Source organism: Trachemys scripta, chromosome 5 (genome assembly GCF_013100865.1).
Source record: "Trachemys scripta elegans isolate TJP31775 chromosome 5, CAS_Tse_1.0, whole genome shotgun sequence".
Taxonomy (NCBI): Eukaryota; Metazoa; Chordata; order Testudines; family Emydidae; genus Trachemys; species Trachemys scripta.
Genome location: NC_048302.1, coordinates 50,199,203 through 50,224,545, shown reverse-complemented (window position 1 = coordinate 50,224,545; position 25,343 = coordinate 50,199,203). Strand labels below are relative to the sequence as shown.

The 25,343-nt window shown below is 42.7% G+C and overlaps 1 protein-coding gene across 1 annotated transcript; it reads right to left on the bottom strand.

The window, feature by feature from the left end:
* Positions 1-52: 52 nt before the first annotated feature.
* On the bottom strand, positions 53-21,134 carry MGST2 (microsomal glutathione S-transferase 2). The gene is made up of 5 exons (XM_034772295.1): positions 20,992-21,134; positions 12,155-12,254; positions 9,689-9,759; positions 4,041-4,122; positions 53-284 (listed from the first exon to the last, which is right to left on the bottom strand). The coding sequence occupies exons 1-5, from the start codon at positions 21,047-21,049 to the stop codon at positions 152-154; spliced, it is 444 nt and encodes a 147-aa protein (XP_034628186.1). The 5' UTR covers positions 21,050-21,134; the 3' UTR covers positions 53-151.
* Between the last annotated feature and the right edge of the window lie 4,209 nt (positions 21,135-25,343).

Genomic DNA, 25,343 nt, shown 5'->3' with positions numbered 1-25,343 from the left:
GTAAACAAACTGTCAGGAAAGACATGCACTTTACATTGAAATGGACGATTAATAAAGAAATCTGGATGCTTTTATTCCACATGATGCAGCTCATCTGCCTTTTAATGTCCAGGGAAAGCATCTACTTTATTTATTTATACATAAATAATCTTCAGAGCAATTTATGTAATTTCTTTCCTATGCTGATGTCCAAGTATTCTTCCAGAAAGCTATTAGTAATCCCAGCTGCAGCCAGGGCCATCAGTGAGAGCAGAACCACCACACTCCAATAAAAACCTGTTATCCTAGAGGAGGAAAACAGAAAGAAACACAATTACAAGATGTATATGCTGTGTGCGTTTTGAAACTTTTCAGTCTACACCAGCTGATCAGAGCTGTGCCAGAGAAAAACGAGCCATTGATGAAACTGGTTTGAAAAATAAATGATCTTTTCACCAGAAAGTGATTTTTGCTGGGAAAATTAGTAAATTTTCCTCTCTGAAAATGGTGATGTTCCCCCTGAGGTGGTTATGTGACAATTTGCAATTTGTTCCAGGGTGGGATTGATCACAGCATGAAGAATTAGTCACTGATGTGGAAATGGAAAAATGTCACTGTGATGGGGTGGACTCCCCACACTGGCCCTGCAAGAGCTGGATTAGGCCAGGTGGGCCCAGTCAGCTAATTAGACTGTAGAGGAGACTTAGGCTGGAGGCAGCTAAGTAATGACAGGCTCACCTGTGCAGGAACAGGCAGGGCATGTATAAAGCCAGGTAGCACCCTGTAGAGAGGGGGGTAACTGCAAGGAAAGGCTGTAGGGAAGTAGGTTATAGTCATTCCTGGTGCGGAGGGAATTGGAAGCTGGCAAACCCAGAGAGGTGAAAGCGAGATAAGTAGGAAGAAGCCCAGGGAAACAGCTGCAAGAGTAGGACTGTGGCTGCCTGTTATAGGGTCCCTGGCCTGGAACCCAGTGTTGAGGGCAGGCCTGCGCTCCCCTACTAGCCACTGGGGAATGGCAAGGGCAGGAGGTCTGGAAAGACTATGGATTCCTTAGAATGGGGGAACTTTAGTGATCTGGCTGGAGGGGCCAAGCCACGAAGAAGAAGCTGCAGACCTGAGAGCGAGCAAGCCAGCGGAGCGAGACAAGATGGGAGAAAACCATATCGGAAGGAGAGTGCAAATTGGAAGACCTAATCCCCAGGACAGCCCCTGGAGGCACTGCTTGTGGTGAGTGGATGCTGTGACAGTCACCAGTTACCAAATTTCATAATTCTCAGGAAAATATGAAAAATCTTTCATGCAAACAAAGCTGGGAGGTTAGTACTGCTCTGCTGCAGGTGTGTGTGTGTTGGGAGGGGGTTGCATACTTGTCAAGCTCTGGGCAAAAGGTGAACTGCCCAAAAGGTGCAGGCACCTCTTATGTTTACAGATTGCAGCCTTACCACATGCAAACTAGGGTTTGTATGTTCAAGTCAGATAACTACACATGCTACGAGCTCTGGGAGTTAATGTGGTGTCACTTAATTTGTGCACACAATTGTGGGTTTTGCAGCTGCAATGGGAACATGTGGGAGGCTCAAAGCGTCCTGTGTGGCAGGCAAGTAGGGGAATAATTATTTCCATTTACCTACAGAGAGGCAAACTGAGGCAAAGGCAGATTGTGTGACATGCTCAAACTCACAGAGAGAGTCAGAGTCAAAGCTGAAATTAAAACTCTCAACTTCCTGGTTCACAGCCCTGTTCACAGGTCACCTGATCACAGCTCTCTCCCAAGCCCTGGGCACTGTGTGAGATCAGCATTGGCTGAGACAGATCATCAATACTTACTGAAGGTGGCTTTTGTTGAATTACCAGAAAACATTCGCTCTCATGGTCCTTTGGTACTTCTGGTTCCCACCAATGGCAGAAAAGGCAGAATTCACGTGCAAATGGGAAGGAAATTTTAAGCCAAAGTTTTTGTTGGCTCTTTTTAAAACCAATTTTCCACTCCTCAAAAGAGTGAAATATCCCAGAGCGGGCTGAGAAATGTTGGAAAATCAAGCATTGGCTAGATGCAGTAGGGGGCCCCCAAACATTTTTCAAAGAACGTTGTTGTGCAGCGTTTTGGGATCCAAATAGGAGTGGTCAATGGAGAAGGATACTAGCAATAAGGAGCAAGATGGAGAAAGGGATTTGGATGCTGGCAGTCTGAACTGGAACAGTACAGTGTGTCCTGCAACTGGATTGCTCCGGGGTTGCTAATTGGATACATAATCTCACAGCTATAACAAGTTAATGATTCAAATGCAGGTCAGACTGGGACTGACCAAAATTCATCACCAGTTGAGGATAGTTCAATGGCCTATGTAAAATGTATGGGTGGTCTCAGTCCAATTTCTAGTGGACAGGTATCCTCATTACAGCTGGCACCTTAGTCAGTCAGAGCTGAAGACTGAATTACCTTCTTACGGATAGGGCTGTCCTCTCCGGGTTGAGATCTATTAGCAGAGTGGGCAAACTGGCACTGCCTCTGTCTGTCCGGTACATGTTTTGGGCCCAATTCTACAACCCTTACTGAGCAGTACTTCTGTGAACAGCCCCACTGAATGTAAGGATTGATCAGCATGGGCAAGGGTTGCAGAAACAGGCCCTTTCACTCAGATCCTCAAAGATATTTAAGCACTTAACTCCCATTGATCTCAATGGCCGTTAGGTGCCTTGAAGATGTGGGCCTTTGTGAATAACTCCATTTTCCGGGGCTGCCAGTCTGGCCTCTGACAGCAGCACTGAACTCAGCTTAAATAAGAGCTGAAAAAGAGTTCCTCCAAGTAACAGAGCAAACCCCAGTACAATAATAGACCCAGGCAATACCTTTGTTTCCTTGAGTATTCCTTAATAGCTGTGGCCCTTTCTGGTTTTTCAGAGGGTTATCCTGACAATTATATCTCTGACAAAGGGCAAATTTTAGGGTCTCATTTTATCTGGGAGTCTCTCTTCCTCATTCCTTAGGGGCAGGAAGGAAGCCTTGCAAAATGGGGCTACTAACTGGCACTGGGTATTTTGAGGAGCAGGGAAGAGGCAGGAGGTTAGACTCAAGAAAGTGGATCTGGAAAACATTTTGTTAGGCCTCTAGTAGCGGAGGAATGGACTAGAGAATTGTTCCCTAATAATGTGTGTTAAAGTGCTGCCCCCCTCCTCCCCTTCCAGTCTAACTGTAAATGTCTCCAGGAATGGGGAGTTTGTCTTTTCCTTGTCTGATTTACTTACAGACTGTATTCAGTTTTAGAAGAAGATAGGCATCATAGATGAGGTAGTTTCTTTAGCCTATCTGGGTTAATACAGTACTGAGATGAAAGAGGAAACAATTTGTGCAATCAGTGGAAGCACCAGATTTTGAAATGGAGAGTGGCAGGTAGAGAGATCTTGCATGGATTCCAAAGCTATTGCACATTTCTGCACACTCAAGCCTTTAGAAGAGTAGTTTAAACACTGTAAGCTTAACGCTCATTAACTTGTGCTTATCTAAAGCCTCCTCATCTCATGTTTGGTGACAGTTCCTCTAACTACAAGGCCAAATTTGCGTGCTTGTTCCCACTGTGTATTTTGTGTGGGCTGCATAATAAATATGTTAATACAATGATTTTACTATTAATGAACGGAGGAAATGCTAGCAGTGGTACAAGCTGGGCAGGTTCTGGGCAAGCTTTGCCTCAACAGTCTCCCTATGTAGTGCAATCCTGGCCTGCAAAGCTCTAGGCTTTCTATTTCTGGGCCTGTTCTGTGCACATATGCCAACCCTGTTAGACACTGTGGTGCAAAGTAGGCACCCACAAGGCATTGCACTGAGACCATCAAACCTCCTGTCTCTTGCGACCAATAGCACATTCACACTTTAACCTAGGCTTCAGCTGCAGCAGCCAGCTACCTTCCCTGAGGGTTTTCATTTCAGACCTCTTGCTGACACTTTACACATGTTGCATTCAATTATAGTCACTTTTCACTACCAGTTGTTGGCAATAAGCCCAGCTTCAGACCACAACCTGGAGCATTCAACTTAAGCACAGATGGTGAGTCCTCCTTACCTTCCTTTTGCAGACTCTGCATATCCATGGAAGTATTTGTGACGGGTATACATGTACACCAGACCCAGTAGGGCTGCCAATACTGAAGGAAAAAAGAGATGAATGGGAGAAAGTTAGTGGGGAATTTAAAAATTAGGATTGGAAGGAACTAGTCACTTTGATTTTATTTATGTGGCACCAGGGTTTTTTGGCATTTGACAGATATCTCAATCTCTTGCTGTAAACAGTTACATTTTGTTTCTGAAACAGACCTTTTATCGACTTATTTTATTTCTTGCTGTTAATAATAATAATAATAATGTTTTGTATTTATTATTAAGCATCTTTAGGCGAAGGATGTGAGAGAATGGTACACACTGTAATGAATTAAGCTCATGTGATATCCCTCTGAGGTAGGGAAAATATTATCCCCATTTTACAGTGGGAAGGAACTGAAGACCAGAAAGGTCATAACTTGCCAATGGTCACATGGAAGTCAATATCAGAGCTAGTCCCAGAATCCATCTCTTATGTTTTTCCAGTTCTGGGCTTGTACCCACAAGCCCACCCAGTCCCGCCTTTAACTAGCTGATTATTAGTGTACAGGAGAGTTAACGGACTGGAAGCTGTGAAAACTTTTTCTTCTGCAATTCATAAGCCTACTCTCTTTGGGGTGCTTCACTTCACTGCCTTACCACTGGCCTCAGCCATGACCTAGAAGAACTACTCTTCTGTAAAGGTAAGAGGTAGATCGGTCCCCCACCATGGGACCCATTTAGAGAGTTCACAATTCAAGAGAAGTGTCCAACATTTCTGGAGTAAACCAAGAAAGGGATGAATCAATTACAGTAGCAACTAGCCAGAAAGCAACGGAGAGGAGTCTAAATATGATGCACTGTACATAAGAGATAAAGAAACAGGTTCAACAACTTCTGAACCGCAATAGAACTAGAGTTCAAAGAGGCAAAATGAGTCAAAAGTCTGATAAGTCTCCCTGTCCCCCACCTATGGGATTGTGCCACCAACTGGTTTCACAACTCTTCAATTCACTCTGAGCTGTTCAGGGCCTGATCTCACTTACACTGGTGCAATTTCAAGGATTGAAGCAGAATTATTCCCTGGTGTCGAGAGACTGGAATCAGATCCTTGAGACTAGACCCTGATGCTTTGAAGAGGAGGGAACTGTGTGGTCCCACTCCTCCACTTTATGGAGTCTTTTATCAGCAAGATAGACCTGAATCAGCCTATGTAATGAAATCAGTAAAATCACAGTAGTCACAAGTAATATTCCTATTACTCTGGGATGCCTTTACACCATCCTAGATGAGCCAGCAATAGCACAAGCAACTACATAGAGGAAACTAAATACCTGCAGTATCTGTTTCAGCGTTTTTCAGATTTAACCCTAGCCAGCCCTCCTAGAATCAGTCACGTTGTCCTGTGCAGGGCATGTCTGGGCAACAGGTAGAGTCCCCTATTCTTTTAGGCTAAAGAAATAATTATTTGGAAAAAAATAACTTACTATATTCCACATTGATGTCAGTGAAGAAGAGATTACTGCATGCTGACTAGGAAAAATAATTAAAATGCCTCTCCCTGCCTCTCAAAAGGGAGATACTACAGCAAGTGGCTCTGCTGTTGGCTAGCAAACACTTCTGTCTCTTCCAAGGCCTGACTCTGATTTCACTTATACAATTGTGTGGCCCCATTGATGTAAATGGCATTACTCTGGATTTCTATTGGCAAAAATGAGATTAGAATCTGTTGGGGGAGGGAAGTTAGCCTCCAGAAGGTGCTTTTTTGTAAGAAATCACTTATCACCTATAAATAAAGAGAAATTAGCACCTTTAATGATTGTAAAAATGGAGGGAAAATTATTAGCCGGGACAAGAGAAGCCAAAAAGGGGAGGAAACTAAATGGCACATGTACTTATGCATCTTCTCTCCAGCCACATTGACTCCTCTAGGCCAGAGCACCGGCCCGAGAAAGAGTTGTTAAGAAAACAGACGAGAACAAAGGTATTGTTTTAACAGAAGCAGTCACAAAAGATCTAGCTCCAAATGGAGACAATGCCATCATTACTAGGAGATTCCTGGACAGTGGCACCGGACTGCCTGAGTGACTGGGAAAGCCACACAGGCCTGGCCCACATGAACACATTCTGAATAGAAGTGGGCAAAATTTTTCAATTGTTTATTTGCCCCCCAAAAATGCGGCTTTGGGTTAACCAAAACAATGTAAATTTGGGTCGAATCTGAAGAATAGTTCTCCCCCTCCCCCCAAAAAAATCCCGAAAAGTCAATTTTTGTTTAAACGTTTTCTAAATTTAAACATTTAAATGTTTTTGTTTCAAAAGATGGTGTCAAAAGTTAGCTGGATGTGTTTTTTTTAAGGGTGGGGAGGGGAGGGTAAAAGAAACCTGAATATGAAACACTTTTTAAAATGAAGGGGAAACATTCATTTCAGGTTGGAAGAAAATGTTTTGACACAAAACAAATTTTTTCTCCTTGAATTTCTGTTTTGATCACCAAACTGAAAAATCAATTATTTGCTCAGTTCCAATTCTGAATCCCCCTTTCCAGCACTGGTGCAGTTTCCCCTGTGCTGACAATACTGTTGTAAGTGCTAATGTAGACAGGGTCTTTTCAACTCCCTGTTCTCAGCAGTGTTAAATACAGGGGTTAAAGTAAGAAGGGGTGCAGCCCTCCCTCTTTTGCTAAAAGAAAAAGGGGGTTCCCCTTCTCTCCCTGGCTTGCTCCCCTTCTCCTCCTCAGCTGGTACAGGCAGAGTTCCCACTCTTGTTTCAATCTACTTTAACCACAGAGTAAATCTGAAGATCTGCAAAACCCAAATAGATTTTTCATGACACGGTGCTGAAAATGTCTGAGCATGTGTAGGCCACATCTACAATAGCGCTCATGCTGTTGCACAACTGTTCGAGTGTAGACATGGCCTTAGAATGGCAAACATTCACAATCCCACTGAAGTCAAGGTCAAGCCATGAGCAGTTTGGGCCCCTGTTTCCCAGGCTGTGAAACAGGGTTAATACTTTTCTGCCTCACAGGGGAGGTGTGGGGCTTCCTGTTTGTATAGTGCTTTGAGATCTTTTGATGCAAGGCACCATACAAGGTAAAGTATGATTGTAGCTATTATCATATTCAAGTATGTGTTCTGACAAGCTTGGCTGCCTTAATGCACTCAGTTTGGGATCTCTTGAGCAAAAGTTACCAGATGGCATGAGGTGGCTCTGTCTCCCCAGAGATGAAGTGGGCATCAATAATCCCATTTCACTTAGGCTGTCAAAATGGACTTTAACCCTAAATTCTGTGAGGCCCTTCTAGTCTAGAGCTTTTCAATCTGTTTTTTAAAACTGTATCTGTTACAGGCAAGATTGATATCACATCCTATTATTAAGGTTGCCCGACACTTCCTATTATATGGCTCTATTTTTGGTTGCTTACAACTATGACCAACTTAAACATTTTGGCTAAAATTTTCTCTGTCAAGTGTTTGTCTCTGACAGAACTTTTTGAGGAAAAGTTCAGCCAAAATGGTGGTTGTTTCCAAGAATGAGGGTAGGCATAAATATGGTTTGCTGATGCTAAAAAAATTCTGGTGACTTTTTCTTTAATAATGTCTAGCACACTCCATGCTTTCAAGCAATGACATAAAATTTGGCATTGTGGGGATGGCTATTGTACCAGGGATGTGCCTTTTGCCATACTTGTGAAAATCTACTAGTATCTGGCCATATAATAAGCCCTTGAAAAACTGAAGTTCATATATGCTCTGCAGAGATTCCTTAGATTTTAGCAGCTAAATTCACTGAAGATGCTGTCCACACTAGGCACGCACTAGAGTTGAGGCACACCTTTAACAGTGAGGAGAAAACAAAATATTGAATAACTGATCAATAAGTGAGCATCATCCAGTCCGTGCACTGAATGAGGCAGGGGGTCATGTGGGAAAATGAGTGTGTGATGATATCATGAAAGACTGCATCATAATGCATAGGCACAAGGGGTTGCACAGGCAACCTTATTTCTAGCATTTCTTAACTTTTTTGAGTGCTTGACTTCACTACCATAATGTTTTAAGTCAAGTACTCAAAAGTTAAGAATTGCCTGTGCAACCCCTTGTGCCTATGATTTTATTTATATATACATAAATAAATTAATTGTGGTCTGACTTTGTCCAGCAGACATCAGAGGGTAAGAACCAGGCACATCTAGTTTTCATTCACACCACTGTAATTCCCCTCGCTCTTATATCTATATATCTCTATATATCTATTTTCCCCCTTGCAGCAGATTTTACTTCCCTGATCCTGTTGTATTTGTAGGAGAACAATTGGGGGATGAGTCAGAATCACATTGCATTTCCTATTACAAGAATCATTCCATGTATCAGTGTGATGGCTGTTCATCCCACACTTTCTCTGAAAGCATTAATGCAGGCTGAAAATGGGGCTAATTAACCTAACAGCCTTCAATGGAGAGGAATGAGGTGGCTAAGCAATCCTCTGACTGAATGAAGACGCCCAGCTGAGGAGGAATGAGCTGGGCTGAGACTATAAAGGCAGAAAATTGGCAGCAGAAGGGGGCTGCTGGGAAAGTCTGCAGTCACTCCCTGAGAGAAGAGAGGTGTCTTTGGGCTAGCAAACCAGGAAAAGGGGGAAGCCAGGAACTTGGAGTAGAGGGCAGGCCCATGTTCCCCTGCCAGATGCGGGGAATGGCACTACAAGGCATGAATGAGTAGACTATCTAGAACTGCTGAAGGAAGACTTTAACTGTAGGGCTGAGTTACAATCATTCCATGTGTCCCCCCTTCTGGGATGCCAAAGAGGCAGCAGCAGCAGCTCATGAAGTGAAAGCGGGATGCAGACCCACAGAGAGACGGAGGACTGCAAGCAACCATGGGAAGAGGTGTCAACCTTGCATGCTCTTCCCCAGAACGACCAGGAGGAGGTGCCATCCTGGTGGTGAGCAACCCCATCAGAATCAGGTTCTCAGCTGGAGGGGGAAATGAGAACTTTACTTTCTGAAATGAATGGAGAAAATGAGCTTAAATACTGAAAAAAGGAGAGTGTTTTACCTTTCTGGGGTAGGGGGAGTACATTTGACTATGTGGAGGCTTATTTTCTCTCTGGAGAAGCATAATGAAAACTATTGTTCTCATTAACAATGTACAACACAGGTTTTTATACAGATTAACAAATTTACCTTCTGAACACTCCTTTGAAATATTAATAATAATTTACCGTACTTACTAGTGGCATTACGTGTTAGGAGGGGATTACATATATGAAAAAGAGAAGACTATTTATGCTAAATTTTTGCCCTTGGATGCATATTTTGGGTTCCTACTGGGAAGTTCTCACATATTGGTCTGACCTAAAGCCTAAAGAAGTCAATGGTAAATACATCAAGGTTCGCATCCTTAGTTTGCAATGAGTAAAAGTTGGTAGAACAGAGACATGTAAAATACCAAGACCATTCCAGAGCCTATTTACTCTTTCTCATAACACAAGAACAAGGGACACTCAGTGACACAAAGAGGTAACACATTTAAAGCCAATAAAAGGACATTGAATTAACCTCGGGGTACAAAGGAAAATATTATAGCTAATAAAACATTGTTTAGGCCAAAATAAAACAATTGTATTTACCTTGATTGAAAAAACAGCCTGCAATCCAGAGAGCAACCAGGAAGATTGGATAAAACTCAACACAGTTTTGTCTATGGAATAAATTAATAGGTTACCTGAGCAAGAAAAAAAATGGGTGGGAGTTTCAAAAGCTCTCAGCTTTGGCCAAATGCTGTTCCCAGTGAAGTCCATGCCATTGGCTTTGATGGGAGCAGAGATTGGTCAACAATGAGCACTTTTGAAAAATCTCACTCTTGTCTCTTTACAAATATGTACAGTTCTGTTCCTATCATTGTGACTGAAATAATAGGCCTTGGTCTGAATATCCCTATGGCTATAGTATCAAGCATGACAAGCACATGATAGAACTTCTAAATGATTACAACAGTAATGGCCCGAAAACACAACTTTAAAAGTTGTACCTGATATCACTTTGTTTTTTTCTTTTCCTTTGCTCATATTCAAAATTTTAGTATTTCTTTTTTATTTAAGGCAACTTTCTATAACTGGATATTTTTATTATCCAGTAATGTTAGTTACATTAGAGAGGATCGCTTTAAAATAATCCTTACATTGCACATAAAATGTCACACTTCAGGGCATAAGCCAATCACTAAATGAAATGGTCTAGGACAGAGGTTCTCTGACTGTGGTGGTCTGCAAGCTCCATTCAGATGGTCCGCAGATAGTTCCCTCTTAGGTGCGTGCCTGGGCGACTGCACATAAGAGAATGAAGGGCCACCTACCTAATTAGTGGAGCCGTGCAGGCATGGCTCCACTAATTAGGTGCCCGGACCCTGGAGAAGACCCTCATGTAAGGTGAGGTGGTAGCCTTGAGGGCAATAGGGGGTAGGTGGGAGGGGGCAGTGGGGTGGGGGAAATTGGGATGTGCAGGGCTGTGGCAGCCAGAGAAAGTGTGACTTTCCCCAGCTCCAGGACTGCAGCTGCTGGGGAAAGACCCCCCTCCCCTCCTTCTCCGCCCCAGCTTGGGCGCTGCCACAGCGGGGGGGAGACGGCACATCCATCACATTAGAAAGGTAAGACTACTGATATTAAAATGAGTTGTGAGCTTCTATTTGTAGAATAAAAAATGTTTTTTTTTAATATAGTGCTTTTATCCAAAGTGCTTTACAATAGTTAGCTAATAGTACAAACAGCAATTTTCAAGTGGTCCGCGAAGAAAAAGTTTGAGAACCACTGCTCTGGGAAAATATTCCCACCATGGGCAGGTTATTCCACAATTGTCCACTGATCCACTTTGGATCACCTTCCCTTGATGCATCTGGTATTCGCCACTCTGAGAAAAGTTCCTTGACTAGATGAACCACCAGATAGATCCAGTATGACAGTTTCTATGTTAAACCAACCAAACCTAAATAAAAAGCTGGAAGCTAAATGATGTGACAGTTGAAGCTTTAATTAAGCTTCACAGTGAGTGAACTAAGTGGGTTGACTGTATATCCAGTGTACTCTATTCAACAATAATTGCTGAATGGTTTGGCCTATGTCTGAGACACTTTTATGTAGGTGTGTAGTTTGGTACTTGTGACAACTATTGATTTTTAGCTAAAAGGATATAAAAATAGGTGTCTCACCAGGACAAGTTAATGCTTAAATGCTCATTAATTTTTAAACTCAAACTAATTAGCCAATTTATTTGTATATTCTCAGAAAATTCAGTCTTTCATCACACATGCTATAAATTTGGGGAATATATTTTGTAATCTTCATTAAAAACAAAAAGGCTAAAACCCTGCTTAAAATAAACCCAAAGCAGCCTTAAGTGTGAAGTTTTGACCAGCACCTTCACATTAAATAGCTCTGATCTGTTGTTCCATTTCTCTATATGTGCTGAGTAGCCATAGTGTATTGTCTGACGGAACTTTCTGTGATCCCCTTTTCTTCTGGACTGAAATTGCTTTTGCATACCGTTGTGGAAGATTGAAAATTCCTTTGAATATTTGAGCACAAAGATTTCTAAGCCTAATAAATATTGAGTTTGTGATCTGAGGTATGTTAAACTAGAAAGAAAAAGTACATGGAACCTCTCCATATAGTTTGTAGAGACACATAATGACTGAATCTCTTTTCAGTGTAAACCAGGAGTTGAAGACCAGTGTACCTGGGAGAATCCGGCCCAGTGAACATGGAATGAATGTGCAATGCAATTACTCTTACGAGGAGACCCAAACACTAACAAGTGATGGACAGAAGCCCTTGGTCATGCAAGGTCTCAGGTTAGTGCAAAGTCTTAGCAAATGCTGTTCTGTGGAGATGCTCACAATTGTTACAGCCATATCTTGTAAGAAAGAGGTCACTGAGAGTTAAGATCTATCCTCCTAGCACATAGTAGAAGATCAGAAATGCCCTTAAAAAAAAAAAAATCACTTCACACTTGAATGGCTAAATTAGACCGCTGTAGTGTCCAATTAATTAAATGAATAAGAAGTTTCTCATTGCCACCCTTTTAATGACCTTAGAACTTACTGTGCACGGAATATTCTGTCAAATTCTGGGGTTCCGGTGACTTCTGGGGGCATGATCTTGTGCTGCTTTCTTGATTTTCCTACCAGCCAGGCAAAACAACCTGCAAGTAAAAGTAATGGATCAAGGATTAAAGAGTTTTTCAGAAAAGCAGCAGGCCCTGTAAATCATCTACAAATCTCAATTTTTCAAATGGAAATCCTCATTCCTCCGGTTTTGCTTTTAAATTGGAATGAAAAGGACCAAAACCTCTTGCAGCTCCGCTAGCTTCCCCTATAAAAATTCACATGCTGACTGCAAAGGTGATCTGAACCTTATTACAAAACCCAACTTCAGCAACTTTACACTTATGTGCTGAATGCCCCCCAAAGTAAGAGAATTCAGTAGCTAAAACTGTCTACACACTTAATATCCTGTTCCTCCTCTGGCAAAACATGATGTTGAGGATGGCTGGCTCCTGCTCCATATGACACCCCTGCATGGGTAGCCCACCTACCTAATAGCAAGAGATCTCTTTAACAGATCTAGGGGGCCTGCCCACTTCCCAGAACCCAATATGAGATCTAGGGGGGGCAGGGGTAGGAATGAGTTGGGTCTGGTTCATTGTTGCTAGGCAGATGAACAATTAGCACTAGACATCCAGAAGTTTCTGGAATTGGGTGTGGTAGTTTTGGGTATGCTCAATAGGTTCCCTGTTGCTAGACTCAGACTCCATGAGGGCAAGTAGTCAGGGCAGCTGCTTTACAAAAGAACATGTACCTAGGGTTGCCAACTTCCTAATTGCAGAAAACCAAACACCTTTGCCCTGCTCCCCCCATCTCCCCTCCCTCCAGTGCTCGGTCTCCCACCACCCTCACTGACTTGCTCATTTTCACTGGGCTAGGGCAAGGGGTTGGGGTGTGTGAGGAGTGAGGGCTCCAGCTGAGGGTGTGGGCTCTGGGGTGAGGGGTTTGGGGTGAAGGAGGGGACTCCAGGCTAGGGCAGGGGATTGGGGCGTGGAAGGGGACAGAAGCTCCAGCTGGGGTGAGACCAGAAAGGGGTTCAGGGAGCGGGAGTGGGATCCTGGCTGAGGCAGAGGGTTGAAGTTTGCACTTAACTGAGTGGTTGGTTAATTAGCTAGCTGACTAGCTGATTTCAGCAGAGAAGGAGAAAAAGAATCTGAGATAGCAAGTATGAAAAATCAGGATGGGGGTGGGGGTAATAGGCGCCTATATAAGAAAAAGCCCCAAATATCAGGACTCTCCCTATAAAATCGGGACATCTGGTCACCCTAGTCTGCATGGATTTCAACTGTGTGCTTCCCAGTGCAGGGCTACAGACGCGGGCTAGCTCTGCTCCAGCTAGCATGCTAAAAATAGCAGCATAGCCAAGCCAGGAGTAACATGGGCTGAGCTCAGGCTAACCACCTGAGTACAAACCTGACTAGACTCCCAGGATATATACGCGGGCAGCCCACCGCCCAGCTGTTATTTTTAGCACACTAGCTCAAGCAGAGGTTGCATGTGTCTATCTACCCATACCAGGAAGCATGCTCCCAGGTATCATTCAGACACACCCTTTGTGTGGCCCTGGGGATAGCACACTGAGCTAAGACTCGCACCTGGGTTTTATGCCTGGCTGTGCTACAGGGTGATCTTGGGCAAGCCACTTCAACTCTCTGTGCCTCAGTTGCCTCAGCTGTAAAATGAGTTCTACTTCCCTCTTTTGTACAGCACTTTGAGATCTACTGCTGAAGTGCTATACATGAGCTAAGCAGTATTATATAAGAGGTGGATTACACTGGTCTACAATTTTTGACAAGTCGTCTGCTTCAGAGATAAAATGTGCTATTTATTATGTATTTTGATGTGCTGAATTCAAATATGACAATTAAAACAACTGAATGGCTACCGTTTCTAAGATATTTAAGTTTTTACATTTTATGTCTATGTATATTGTGTAGATAGTAGAGTTTTAATCATGAATTGTAAACCTAGGTCTTTTCATGTGTTTATGGTTGCTTTACATGATGATATTTCACCTGTCCTGTTTATGTAACTCTTTAAAAATCAGCAAAAGGGTTATATAAATAAAATTTATTATGAAACAAAAGGCAAAAAACTATTATGTACATAGTTTAGTCCTATTCAGTGTCTACTCGGCGCTTCTTGGCTTGTCTCTTGTACTCATTAAATGGAGCATCTCTTGTCACTGTCCAGCAATAGTCTGCAAGCACTGATGGGCTCCATTTTCCCTGATAGCGTTTCTCCATTGTTGCAATGTCCTGGTGAAATCGCTCGCCTTGCTCGTCGCTCACTGCTCCGCAGTTCGGTGGAAAAAAATCTAGATGAGAGTGCAAAAAACGTATCTTTAGTGACATGTTCAACCAAGGCTTTTGTATGCCTTGAGGAGGTTTTCCAGCAACAACCTGTAGTTGTCTGCCTTGTTGTTTCCGAGAAAATTTATTGCCACTAACTGGAAGGCTTTCCATGCCGTCTTTTCCACACAGTGCATGGTCAAATGCATCATCTTGAAGGAGTTCACGAATCTGAGGACCAACAAAGACACCTTCCTTTATCTTAGCTTCACTTAACCTTGGAAATTTTCCACGGAGGTACTTGAAAGCTGCTTGTGTTTTGTCAATGGCCTTGACAAAGTTCTTCATCAGACCCAGCTTGATGTGTAAGGGTGGTAACAAAATCTTCCTTGATTCAACAAGTGGTGGATGCTGAATACTTTCCCTCCCAGGCTCCAATGACTGTCGGAGTGGCCAATCTTTCTTGATGTAGTGGGAATCTCTTGCACGACTATCCCATTCGCAGAGAAAACAGCAGTAAAGATGTTTCATGTTGTCATAGGTTTCCTTCATATGGACTGCATGACCAACTGGAATTGATGGCAAAACATTGCCATTATGCAGTAAAACAGCTTTAAGATTCGTCTTCGATGAATCAGTGAACAGTCTCCACTCATCTGGATCGTGAACGATGTTGAGGGCTGCCATCACACCATCGATGTTGTTGCAGGCTACAAGATCACCTTCCATGAAGAATAATGGGACAAGATCCTTTTGACGGTCACGGAACATGGAAACCCTAACATCACCTGCCAGGAGATTCCACTGCTGTAGTCTGGAGCCCAACAGCTCTGCCTTACTCTTGGGGAGTTCCAAATCCCTGACAAGGTCATTCAGTTCACCTTGTGTTATGAGGTGTGGTTCAGAGGAGGAGGATGGGAGAAAATGTGGGTCCTGTGACATTGATGGTTCAGGACCAGAAGTTTCATCCTCTTCCTCTTCCTCGTCTGACTCAAGTGAGAATGATTCTGCTGCATCAGGAACCGGCAGTCCTTCTCAGTGGGGTACTGGGCGTATAGCTGATGGAATGTTTGGATAATGCACAGTCCACTTTTTCTTCTTTGACACACCTTTCCCAACTGGAGGCACCATGCAGAAGTAACAATTGCTGGTATGATCTGTTGGCTCTCTCCAAATCATTGGCATTGCAAAAGGCAGAGATTTCCTTTTCCTGTTCAACCACTGGCGAAGATTTGTTGCACAAGTGTTGCAGCATATGTGTGGGGCCCACCTCTTGTCCTGATCTCCAATTTTGCAGCCAAAATAAAGGTGATAGGCTTTCTTAACCAGAGTGGTTATACTGCACTTTTGTGATGCAAAAGTCACTTCACCACAAACCTAGCAGAAGTTATCTGCACTGCTCACACAAGTACGAGGCATCTCTGCTCACTTTGGCTAAACAGAAATGTGTCCCTTTGCAAAATCAAACACTGACAAATAAGAGACCGACACTGTATAATTTCTAGAGCTGATATAGGGCAATTTGTTCAGCAGAGTGATGTAAGCTTCGTTATGATTGCATCATTCATGACTTCTAGGAATAACATGATGCAATTCATATCATGTATGACGCAATACCAGCTTCAGATTGCATCATTCATTGTTTTGCCTAAAAAGCAAGTACTGTCCAAACCCAGTCATAGATTTATTCATAGATCCAGTCAAAGATGTATTTTAGTCATTTCTGGTTTAAATTGAGATCCCTTCCCTTTATAACTCACTTATCCTCCACCATTCCCAAATCAAGGGTCGTATATACTGACCCAATAGCATATCTTGAAAACTAGAGCCAATCAACAATTTTAAGCATTGTTTTTGTTCTCAGTGACCCAGAATTAGTAAAGTTTGACTCCATTTATTTTAGAAGCATTTTGGCTGTAGAGTAGTGTTATTACTACAAATAGGCTAAATACCTGCTATAAGTGCGAAAGTCTTAACTAAGGAGCTGTGACCAGTATTTCTATACTCTCTATTCCTGTGTGTATCTAAAATCTATTTTCATTGCCACCTTCAGCTCAGAAACATGAATCTTATTTAAAAAGTTTGATGGAGATGGCCAGGTCATACTTGATACAAAATTAAACATGTGGAAAAGCAAATCGGATTTATTTATTTTATAGTGGCCACAGGACAGGACAACATGGTGTTCTGCAAGAGGCTCTGGTTCAGGAGTGACTTGATACTGTTGGTCTGATAATCTTCAAGGGGACTACAAGTGATTGGAAAAATCCACCACAGACCTTGGTAAATTATTCCAATGGTTAACTATCCTCACTGTTTAAAAAAAAAAAAAAATGAACACCTTTTTTTCAGATTGAATTTGTCTAGCTTCAACTTCCAGCCATTGGATTTTATTTGTCTGCTAGACTAGAGCCCTCTACAATCCGAAATCTCCTCTCCATGTAGGTAATTCTAGATAAAGTTAAGATTTTGTCACGGGTATTTTTAGTAAAAGGCAGGGGCAATGGATGGTAAATCACAGAAGCCAGAGCCCGGGGGGCTGAAGCTGAAGCCAAAGAAGTCCATGGAGATCTGTTAAAATCACAGAATCTGGGAGCAAATTGGATCCTTAATTATAGTTATGATCAAATCATCCCGTAACCTTCTTCTGGATAAACTAACTAGACTGAACTTCTTGTCTCACTGTAAGGCAGGTTTGCCAGACCTTGTACAGGATTCCCCGCTAGAAAGGCCTCTCTGCCTCCATTAATGCTCCTTCATTTACAGTGTAGCTGATGACCGATTCACTGCCACAGAATTCTTTTAGAGGGGGAGGGTGGCATTAGGAGGTTGAGGAGCATATTTCAGGGTAACTGTGCTCCGGGGGACAAGATGGTCACTTTTTGAAAAATTTCTGGGGGGGGGGTCTCCCTCTGGCCCTTCCCTTATCACCCACTCAAAATGCTCCCTTCCTTCTGCTGCCACTTAGAACCACCAAGCCCTACTTGGTTCACCAGCTACAAGGGCCAATTTGACAAACCACATGTTTCATTGGACCAACATCTGCAGCCAGCAAACCATAGCTGGTTGGTCCCCAGGCTGTACTTTGAGCCATGGGGGCATTATCAGGCTGGGACAGGATTCTCAGTTGGTGAAATAAAGGAAGTTGGCCAGCTGAGCAGCCCATCATATCCAAATTGGTCTAGAACAACCTTAGTATGGACTCAGGGGAAAATCTCAACCTATTTAGGGGGGCTAGCGTGGAATATTGTGCCTCAACTGGTGCAGTACAACCAACTGAAATGTGCTCTAGTACAGACAAGGCCTTATCTGTAATACAGTGTACACTTGCCACTGTTGGCTTAACAAGCCTCTAGTCATTGTTGGGTTTAGGAGGCTTCAGTGAAGTTATACAAGGGTGAATTTGGCTCACCATGGGCAAAAATACAGAAACTTGTGATCATACTGCACTGACAATGGGCCCATTCCTGCAGTCCCTTAATCGGGAAAAGCTTCCACCAAAATCAATGGGATCTTTGTCTACCTCAGGATTGTGAGATTGGGTTTTATATGCCCATTGATTGTAATCTAAACTTTATACCTACCCAACTACAATTTTCATAGCTTGGTACCTTTTGCAGACAGACAGGAAGTTGCTTTTCCCTTTGAAAACTAGTTGTAACAATTTTTTTTTACTGGGGAATTTACATCGCTTCTTTCTTCTTAAAAGAGAAGATGAGTCTAGATGCTTTGAATTATACAATAGGTGACATGATGCCTCAGCTGCGGTGGAACAAGTTACCAGAATTTTTTTTCACCAATTGCATCTTAACTCTTCGCCAGCAAATAGAAATGAAAGCAGTTATGTATTCCCTAGTTTAACCTCTTGGATTACAATCCAGCATAAATCCAATTGACTTCAACCACTGGACTCCAGTCACATCTGAGGCAGCTCAGAAGTGTGCTTGAGTTGGTCTTTTTCTGATTTCAGCTGGCAGTCACATTTACCAAGACAGTCTCCTTGCTATGAAAATCTAGCACAAAGCTTATTTTCAAGGGACAACACCCTCAGCTGTCTTATTCATGGTGCAAAAATCATGCACAGCATAAGATAAGACATTTGTATCAGTCAATGGTGTTAAACTATTCTTGATTTGAAAACATACTTTGCATCAAATCAGGTACCTCATAGTAGCACCTGATTGGGTGCAGATAAAAGGATATTAGGCACCAAATAAGGGATGTCACTTAAAACACAGAACAGGGGACAGTGTCTATCCTCTCTACAGAATCCTCTCCAAGCAGCCATAACTCAAATTCACACTACTTCAGCCTGGAGACCCACTAACTTTTCTAAGCTTTTCTAATGGGTCTGTAAAACCTCCCCTTCCCTCTCCTGCAGCAAGTCTTAAAAAGTAAGTCATTGGTGGAAACCCACTTAGTGCAAGGTTTCTGCTTGTTCATTCCATCAAAGACCACTTTTTGCTTGGCTTAATCCATGGCCTGGCCTGGTTCCTTGAATACCCAGGTGATTCTGGGAGGCTGAAAGCTTGTCTTACCATGCCTCTAGCTGTTCTAAGGTGAAGCATAGCTTCCAGCACTGCTGCAGAGGGGTCTTATTGCCTAGTTGTTCACTCCCAGCACAGAACTGTGGGCAGGGGACCGGACTCGATGACCTCTCGAGGTCCCTTCCAGTCCTAGAATCTATGAAAAACTGTACATGTAGTGGAATAAATGGGAGCGCAGACAAGCCACTAGATGTTTAATAGCTAGGTGTCTTGTGCTGATAGCTGTCAAACAGTCAGACAATGGGCTGCTCCCACTACCAGAACTGGTTGTAACAGGTTCTTACACTGCCACTTTAACAGAATGCAAGGAAGAGAAGAGGCTTGGGCAGGGCTGGATTTTCTGATTAACCTCACCGTCTCTGGGAGGGACTCTATTATAAAGTTAGGTTGACCTAACCGCACCCTCAGGGCTGTGACAAATCGCCCTGTGTGATCGGATGATACAGTTTTACTGACCTAAGCCCCTGTATAGACACTACTAGGTCAACGTGATTCTTCTGTCGACCTAGTTATTGCTTGTTGAAAGGGGGGCGGGGGATTTAGTACAGTGGTGGTGGGGAATCCCTTCTGTTGCTGTGGTGGCTACAAAATGGTGTTCTAGCAGCACACTTGCAGTGCTGCAACTGTGCCACTGTAGCATTTCTAGGGTAGAAGTAGCACCTATGTTTTAGAGTTTTCAGAATGTGTTCACTTTCCAGGCAGTGGCTCTTTGCCCATCCTTGTCACATTCCTTCCTGTTTTCACTTTAAACAGTGTAAAGTGCAGCAGCCCTTGCAGCAGGCTGAGCTTCTCATGGTAAATATTGTCACAGGAGATAAACGCTGTGCTAAGAGCCACGTAGGTTGTTCAGGAGAGGCACGTCTGGCACACACCACTCAAGAATGAAAGCAGTGTTGCCAACTTCAAACATTCAAAACTCATGAGCCAGGCCCCCCCTCAAGTTATGAGATTTTTTTTTTTAAATGTTGGGTTCTTTTTATCTGGTTTCTGGTTATTTAATCTTGAGGGTTCACATTTTTAAGATTTTTCTCCCCAAATTATAAACTTTTTTTTTTTTAAATGAATGACATGATCCAGAAACTGGGGCTTTAAGAAAACACCAAATATAAAGAGTTGGCATTGCTGCAGACAAAGCAGTCTGCTTACAAGTACTGACAAAGCTGTAAACTTGAACCTCTGCTCCTTATCTCATGCTTATGTCCTCCTTCAACCCATACAGCATACATATCCCATGGCTTGGTGCAGACACAACCATATTATCTGAAGGAAAACAATTGCTAGTGTTGAGAATGCTGTCACTGTACCATGTCTAATTACACTATTGTCGTTCTTTTTTCTCTAGTTCCATTTATCTACTATAGCTGTAGTTTGCAAAGTGGTGGGAAAGCCACATACAGTATGTGAATCTAAGACGCATTTCCACAGTGGATAAAATAAATCTATAGATTTAGGAACCCCTGATGAGAGGATATTATGGAACATCCACATGCTGCAAGTGCCTTCTATGTAACTTAAGTTTTGTCATTTTTCCTTTCTGATATTCAATACCTTGCCATCTGCTTGGGGGGAGAGTTTTTAAAAGCGCTTTTGGTTCAAGGCTTCATGAATGTGATTCTAGGAGTTGACACTTTTGAGGATTCGAGCTAAATGTCTAAAAAAACTGAAGCCAGCGCAGAACATAGCTGAAGGGTGAGTCTGCATCAGCTTACAAACTCTAGCAACAGTTTAACAATCCCAAAAATCTACAAAGAAAACAGAAAAGGGAAAAATTGTAAATCCCTCCTCTCCCCCCACTGCAAGATAATCCATCTCTCTGTACCACATCCTCTTCAGAGGACAGAGAAGGGGTACCTAATGCTCCAGTTGGGGGCAACTTTTTTATGAATTCTCAGATGCACAAGTGACAAGAAAACTAGCTTAGTATAAATTATCTCCAGTGTTCTAGGATCTAGGGAAACCATCCCTCAGCCCCAGCCACAAAACCCCACAGGCCTTACTTTGCTGGCAGGCTGAAAGAAGGGATACTGCAGCAAGCAAAATTAAATCACCAGCCATGTTCCCAGCAGCTTCCGTCTCCTGTGCAGCCAGGGTACTGCGTCAGAGTGAGTGAGTGTGTGTGTGTGTGTGTGTGAGAGAGAGAGAGAGAGCGCTACAGACAAAGAAGCAGGTTGGGGGCAGGGAGTGAAAATGCTTTTCCAAGACACACCTTAAGAAGAAAACAGAGCAACTTTTATTTTTCCCTTTTAAATGAGCAGTGGCTGCTTAGCCAGTTCTTGTTTCCTTGACCTGAAAATTGTTTTCATACTTGAATAGTCAGGTGGTGCTCTACTAACAAGGGCTGCATTTAAGAGTCAGCTGATTTACATCAAGTAACCAAGAAGTGAAGCTGGATAAAAAATGCTGAATTCTTTTTAGTGAAAAATTGAAAATTGTGTACTTCAGACTTCTAGGAAAAGCTGGTGGACAGAGAGCAAAAACAACCTCTCTAGGAAGTGGGGGACTTGTGGGGAGGGAGAGTATTGTAACAGCCCTAGGATTCGTTTCTGGCTCTTGCTGAACAACACAGCTAAATGCAGACTAATTAGGCAGGCTGGTCTCCACCTAAAAATTAGATTGACCTGACTCATGGCTTAGGGGTGTGAAAAATGTAGTGCCCCGGTGTGAGGCTCAGATAGTTAGATTGACCTACTCCTCGCTGTGGGAGCAGGTAGGTTGAAGGAAGAATTCTTGGAGTGGGATTAACTATATTGAAGGAAAAATCCTTTCTGGGAATGTAGGAAGCGTCTATACTACAGCGGCACAGCTGTTGTAGCCACTGCAGTATAGACATGGCCTAAGGGATGACATGACAACTGCCTCTGGTTGTCTGTAGGAGTAAACACTAAGGGAGAGGAATTGTTTAGGGGTAAAAATAACAATAATGGAATTGTATTAAAGGGAATTTTGAGGCAGAATATCAGAGGGAAATTTCTAATTGTATGATCTGAGATAAGTCCACTTAATTGTGGCTGTCCCATTGCTTGAGACTAGACAAAACTGGGAAAACGTACATCAGAGAGCAGTCTTCTGTTGGCAAGGAATGGACTAGATGAAATAATAGATCTTTCTTGCTAATTTCTGTTAGCCTTAATGGGGATTAAGCTCCCTAAAACAACTAGGGCAAATAGTTTCAATATTTAGAAACAAATAGTTTCAATATTTGCCAGGGCACTGGGGTTGCCCTCCCCGCCTCAATGGTTTCCACCCCCCAGTAAACCAAGATTCCTCCTTTAAAGGGAGGAGGTTCTAGCTGAGGACAAAAATAAAATAATAATGTTAATGTTAAATCAAATATTTGATTTTAAAGCAGTTACGTTTTGAAATCCTGCAGCTTTCTTTCAGGGGGATGTTCTTTCAAAAGAGTGGCTCAGTGGATAAGCACTAAGCATATGAGCTGGACGGTTCTGGTAAGCAAATCCACAATTAAATAGTTACTAACGTTTACATTAGTAGGATTAGATGGGTACATAAAGGGTTAAATTAGCATAGCTTCTTAAATAACAAAACATTTCCCTTTAAGTGAAATAAAGACGTTTTAGCAGCCATGGGAAGGGCTTTGAAAATATAAGGTAATAATGCAATTGGCAAGATAAATTGTAAAAATGCTGAACTCAAAATGTGGCTGATAATAATTAGGACTCTTTTCTTAAGACTGGTTCTACCTAGTTGGAACAGAAAAGGAGGATTGTGATGCCCCAACATACCAATGTTGAAGCAAGACCCAATTGCCATATTTTGTTTTAGCCAAGACCAGGAAAGGGGTCAACCCCAACCTGGCCAAAACCTGGTTTTTGCTAAGATTGTAACGGTCATTATGACATCACTTATTTGTTAGTGTATGCGGCCTGTGAGGGGTATTCTCAGAACCTATCTGGTCATACTGGAGCAAGCCAAGAGAAGAGGGTTATCCCTGGAACTGATCCTTTCATGAGAATGATTATGAATGTGTTACTATGTGGGTGTAATTGCTTATTATTTAGGCTTTTAGACTTGTTTAGTGCAAGGTACAAATACCATTTGGCCTTCAGATTTAATAAAGGAATTTGATTGAATTGGGGCCATGATAATAGCTTGCATAACCAACGATGTCAAACTTCCAACAATGTTAAATTGGCGTTATTACTGTTGGACTGGCTTCATGGCAGCACGGCTTCATGGCAGCACAGCTCCATTGTGTTCCCAGAGGGTAGTTTAGTAGGGTTCAGAGTTAACATCCTCTTAAATTGGGGGAGTTCACTCATCTGTTAGAGCTGCTGTTTGAGGTTGTCTGGCTACTGTTAAGTACTGATGTATTGGGCCTTATCTGGAAGGTTTTTTTATAACCAGAAGGGCTAGAAACTTCAGATGATGTAAGTTCAGTGTACAGTAGCTCCATTTGACTTAAAAATTAAAACAATTGTGGGGTAAAAAGTCAGGGATAAAATGTATGGGGGAATCTGAAATCCATGGAATGTGTAAATTCCACACACAGAGCCTGATCCACAGCCCATTTAAGTCAGTGGCTGACTTCATTGGACTTTGCATCATGCCCATAGATTTCTATTTTCCTTTCCCAGAACTCATAATTACATGTTTGAACTGGATTTACTCTTACCACCACTTGACCTGGGGATGGGAAGCTGAATTGTATGCAAAGCCAAGCTCTTAGGTTGGGTCTATTCTTGGTTGTACATTTACTAAATGTCAAAGTTTCTGTGTCTGTTTGCCCTCAATGTGCATGGTGTGGAATTTGTTTTTGCCACTTGCACGTATTCTTGTGTATGTTGTGACAGAAGTGGGAATTGTCTAATATGTTTATGAACTATCTGTATGATTGTACCTTTCACTCTGGCATTGCTAACCAATGGGTGCAGCAGGGTTTAAAATGTTGCTCCTGGGGCAAAGCAGGTGTCTTGTTACATAGCTGTCTGGAGTGATATTAATGATTTGTTTAACAATTGTCTGGAACCAACCCATAGGAATGGAAGACCCTGCAGAGACCATGGAAACCTCAAAGATTGAACAATTGACACACATTCATGGGAGGCTTCCAGCAGGCAGAACGTGTGAACTTAACATGGTTTTACAGCCAGAGAACAATGGATGGAGGAGGTGGTGACTGGCAATTGTCTCAAAGTATGTCTACACTGAAATAGAACACCAGTGGTAGGTCCGGTCAGCTGATTCATGGGCATGGCTCAGGCTTCAGGGTTGTAAAATTGCAGTGTAGATGTTTGAGCTCAGGCTGGCAGCCTGAGCCCTGGGAGGCAGAATCAGGTGACCTGGGCCAGCCACAGATGTTCTGTTACAGTGCAGGCAGACAGACGCACACAGAGAGAGACAGTGAGGCACAGGTCTCTTACCTGGAGCTAAGACAAAAAGAACAAAGTGAAACCAAGAAAGGAAACCAAGATGGTTCCTCCAGCAGCATGGCTTGTGGGAGCCCTCACTTTAGCCAATATGGATTACCTATTAACCTTTGCTTCTCTAACCTAAGGACTTGCTCATCCAATATTCCAGTTGCCCTGAAGAGCTCGATGTGGCTCAAAAGCTTCTCTCTCTCTCTCTCTCAACAATAGAAGTTGGTCCATAACAGATCTTACCTCACCTACCCCTTGTCTCTAATAAACCCTACTGTTTGGAAAAGGTGGCATGGAATTGCTGCAGTTACTTGCGGGAGTGCATTGATAAGTCTCTGAACGGGAGTCTACCTCAGTAGGACTCACTGGGCAAAGCACACAGTGAGAAACGAGTGCAGGAGCCCAAGGCTCAGTGTTGGAAGCTGTGTGGCCTACCCTTGTAACAGTGACCCCGAGGGAGTCTAGCACACTGAGGGGATCCTCCCAAGAGACCGCTTAAAGGCTGGGGCATGGCACAGATCCTGTGGAACTGATGTTGTTTCTCTCCGCCACAGTAAATATATGATCCAGTTAGTTCCAGAGTCAAAAAGCAAGAATAGATATCTTGTACAGCGAAATGTGCTGGTCTATTGTAGCTGATTACTGCTGGGGGAATTCTGTGCCAAAAAATTTAAAGTTCTGTGTGCAATATTTTAAAATTATGCATATTTTTCAAATATAGCCAGTTTAAATAGGTATTTTGAAATAAATTACCAAAATAATTTAATCAGCAAGTATGTCTGTAACAATACACCTCTTTTAAAAAAAATTAGGAAATATTTTTTTTTCTTTGGTTTTTGGTGGGAATCGGGGCTAATGGAGGAGCTCAGGGAAGGAGCCTGCCAGAGTACCAGGAGAGTTGTTGGGAAAAGTATGGAATGGTGTGTGTTTGTCTTTTTTGGGGGGGAAGGTGTTAAGGAGTAAAGCGGGGG

Coding starts and splice junctions, on each gene's coding strand:
- MGST2 (XM_034772295.1), bottom strand. CDS start 21,049: ATGGCTGGTGATTTAATTTTGCTTGCTGCAGTATCCCTTCTTTCAGCC. Junction 12,255..20,991: donor TCTTTCAGCCTGCCAGCAAA/GTAAGGCCTGTG, acceptor TTTTACTTGCAG/GTTGTTTTGCCTGGCTGGTA. Junction 285..4,040: donor GCAGAGTCTGCAAAAGGAAG/GTAAGGAGGACT, acceptor TTCCTCCTCTAG/GATAACAGGTTTTTATTGGA.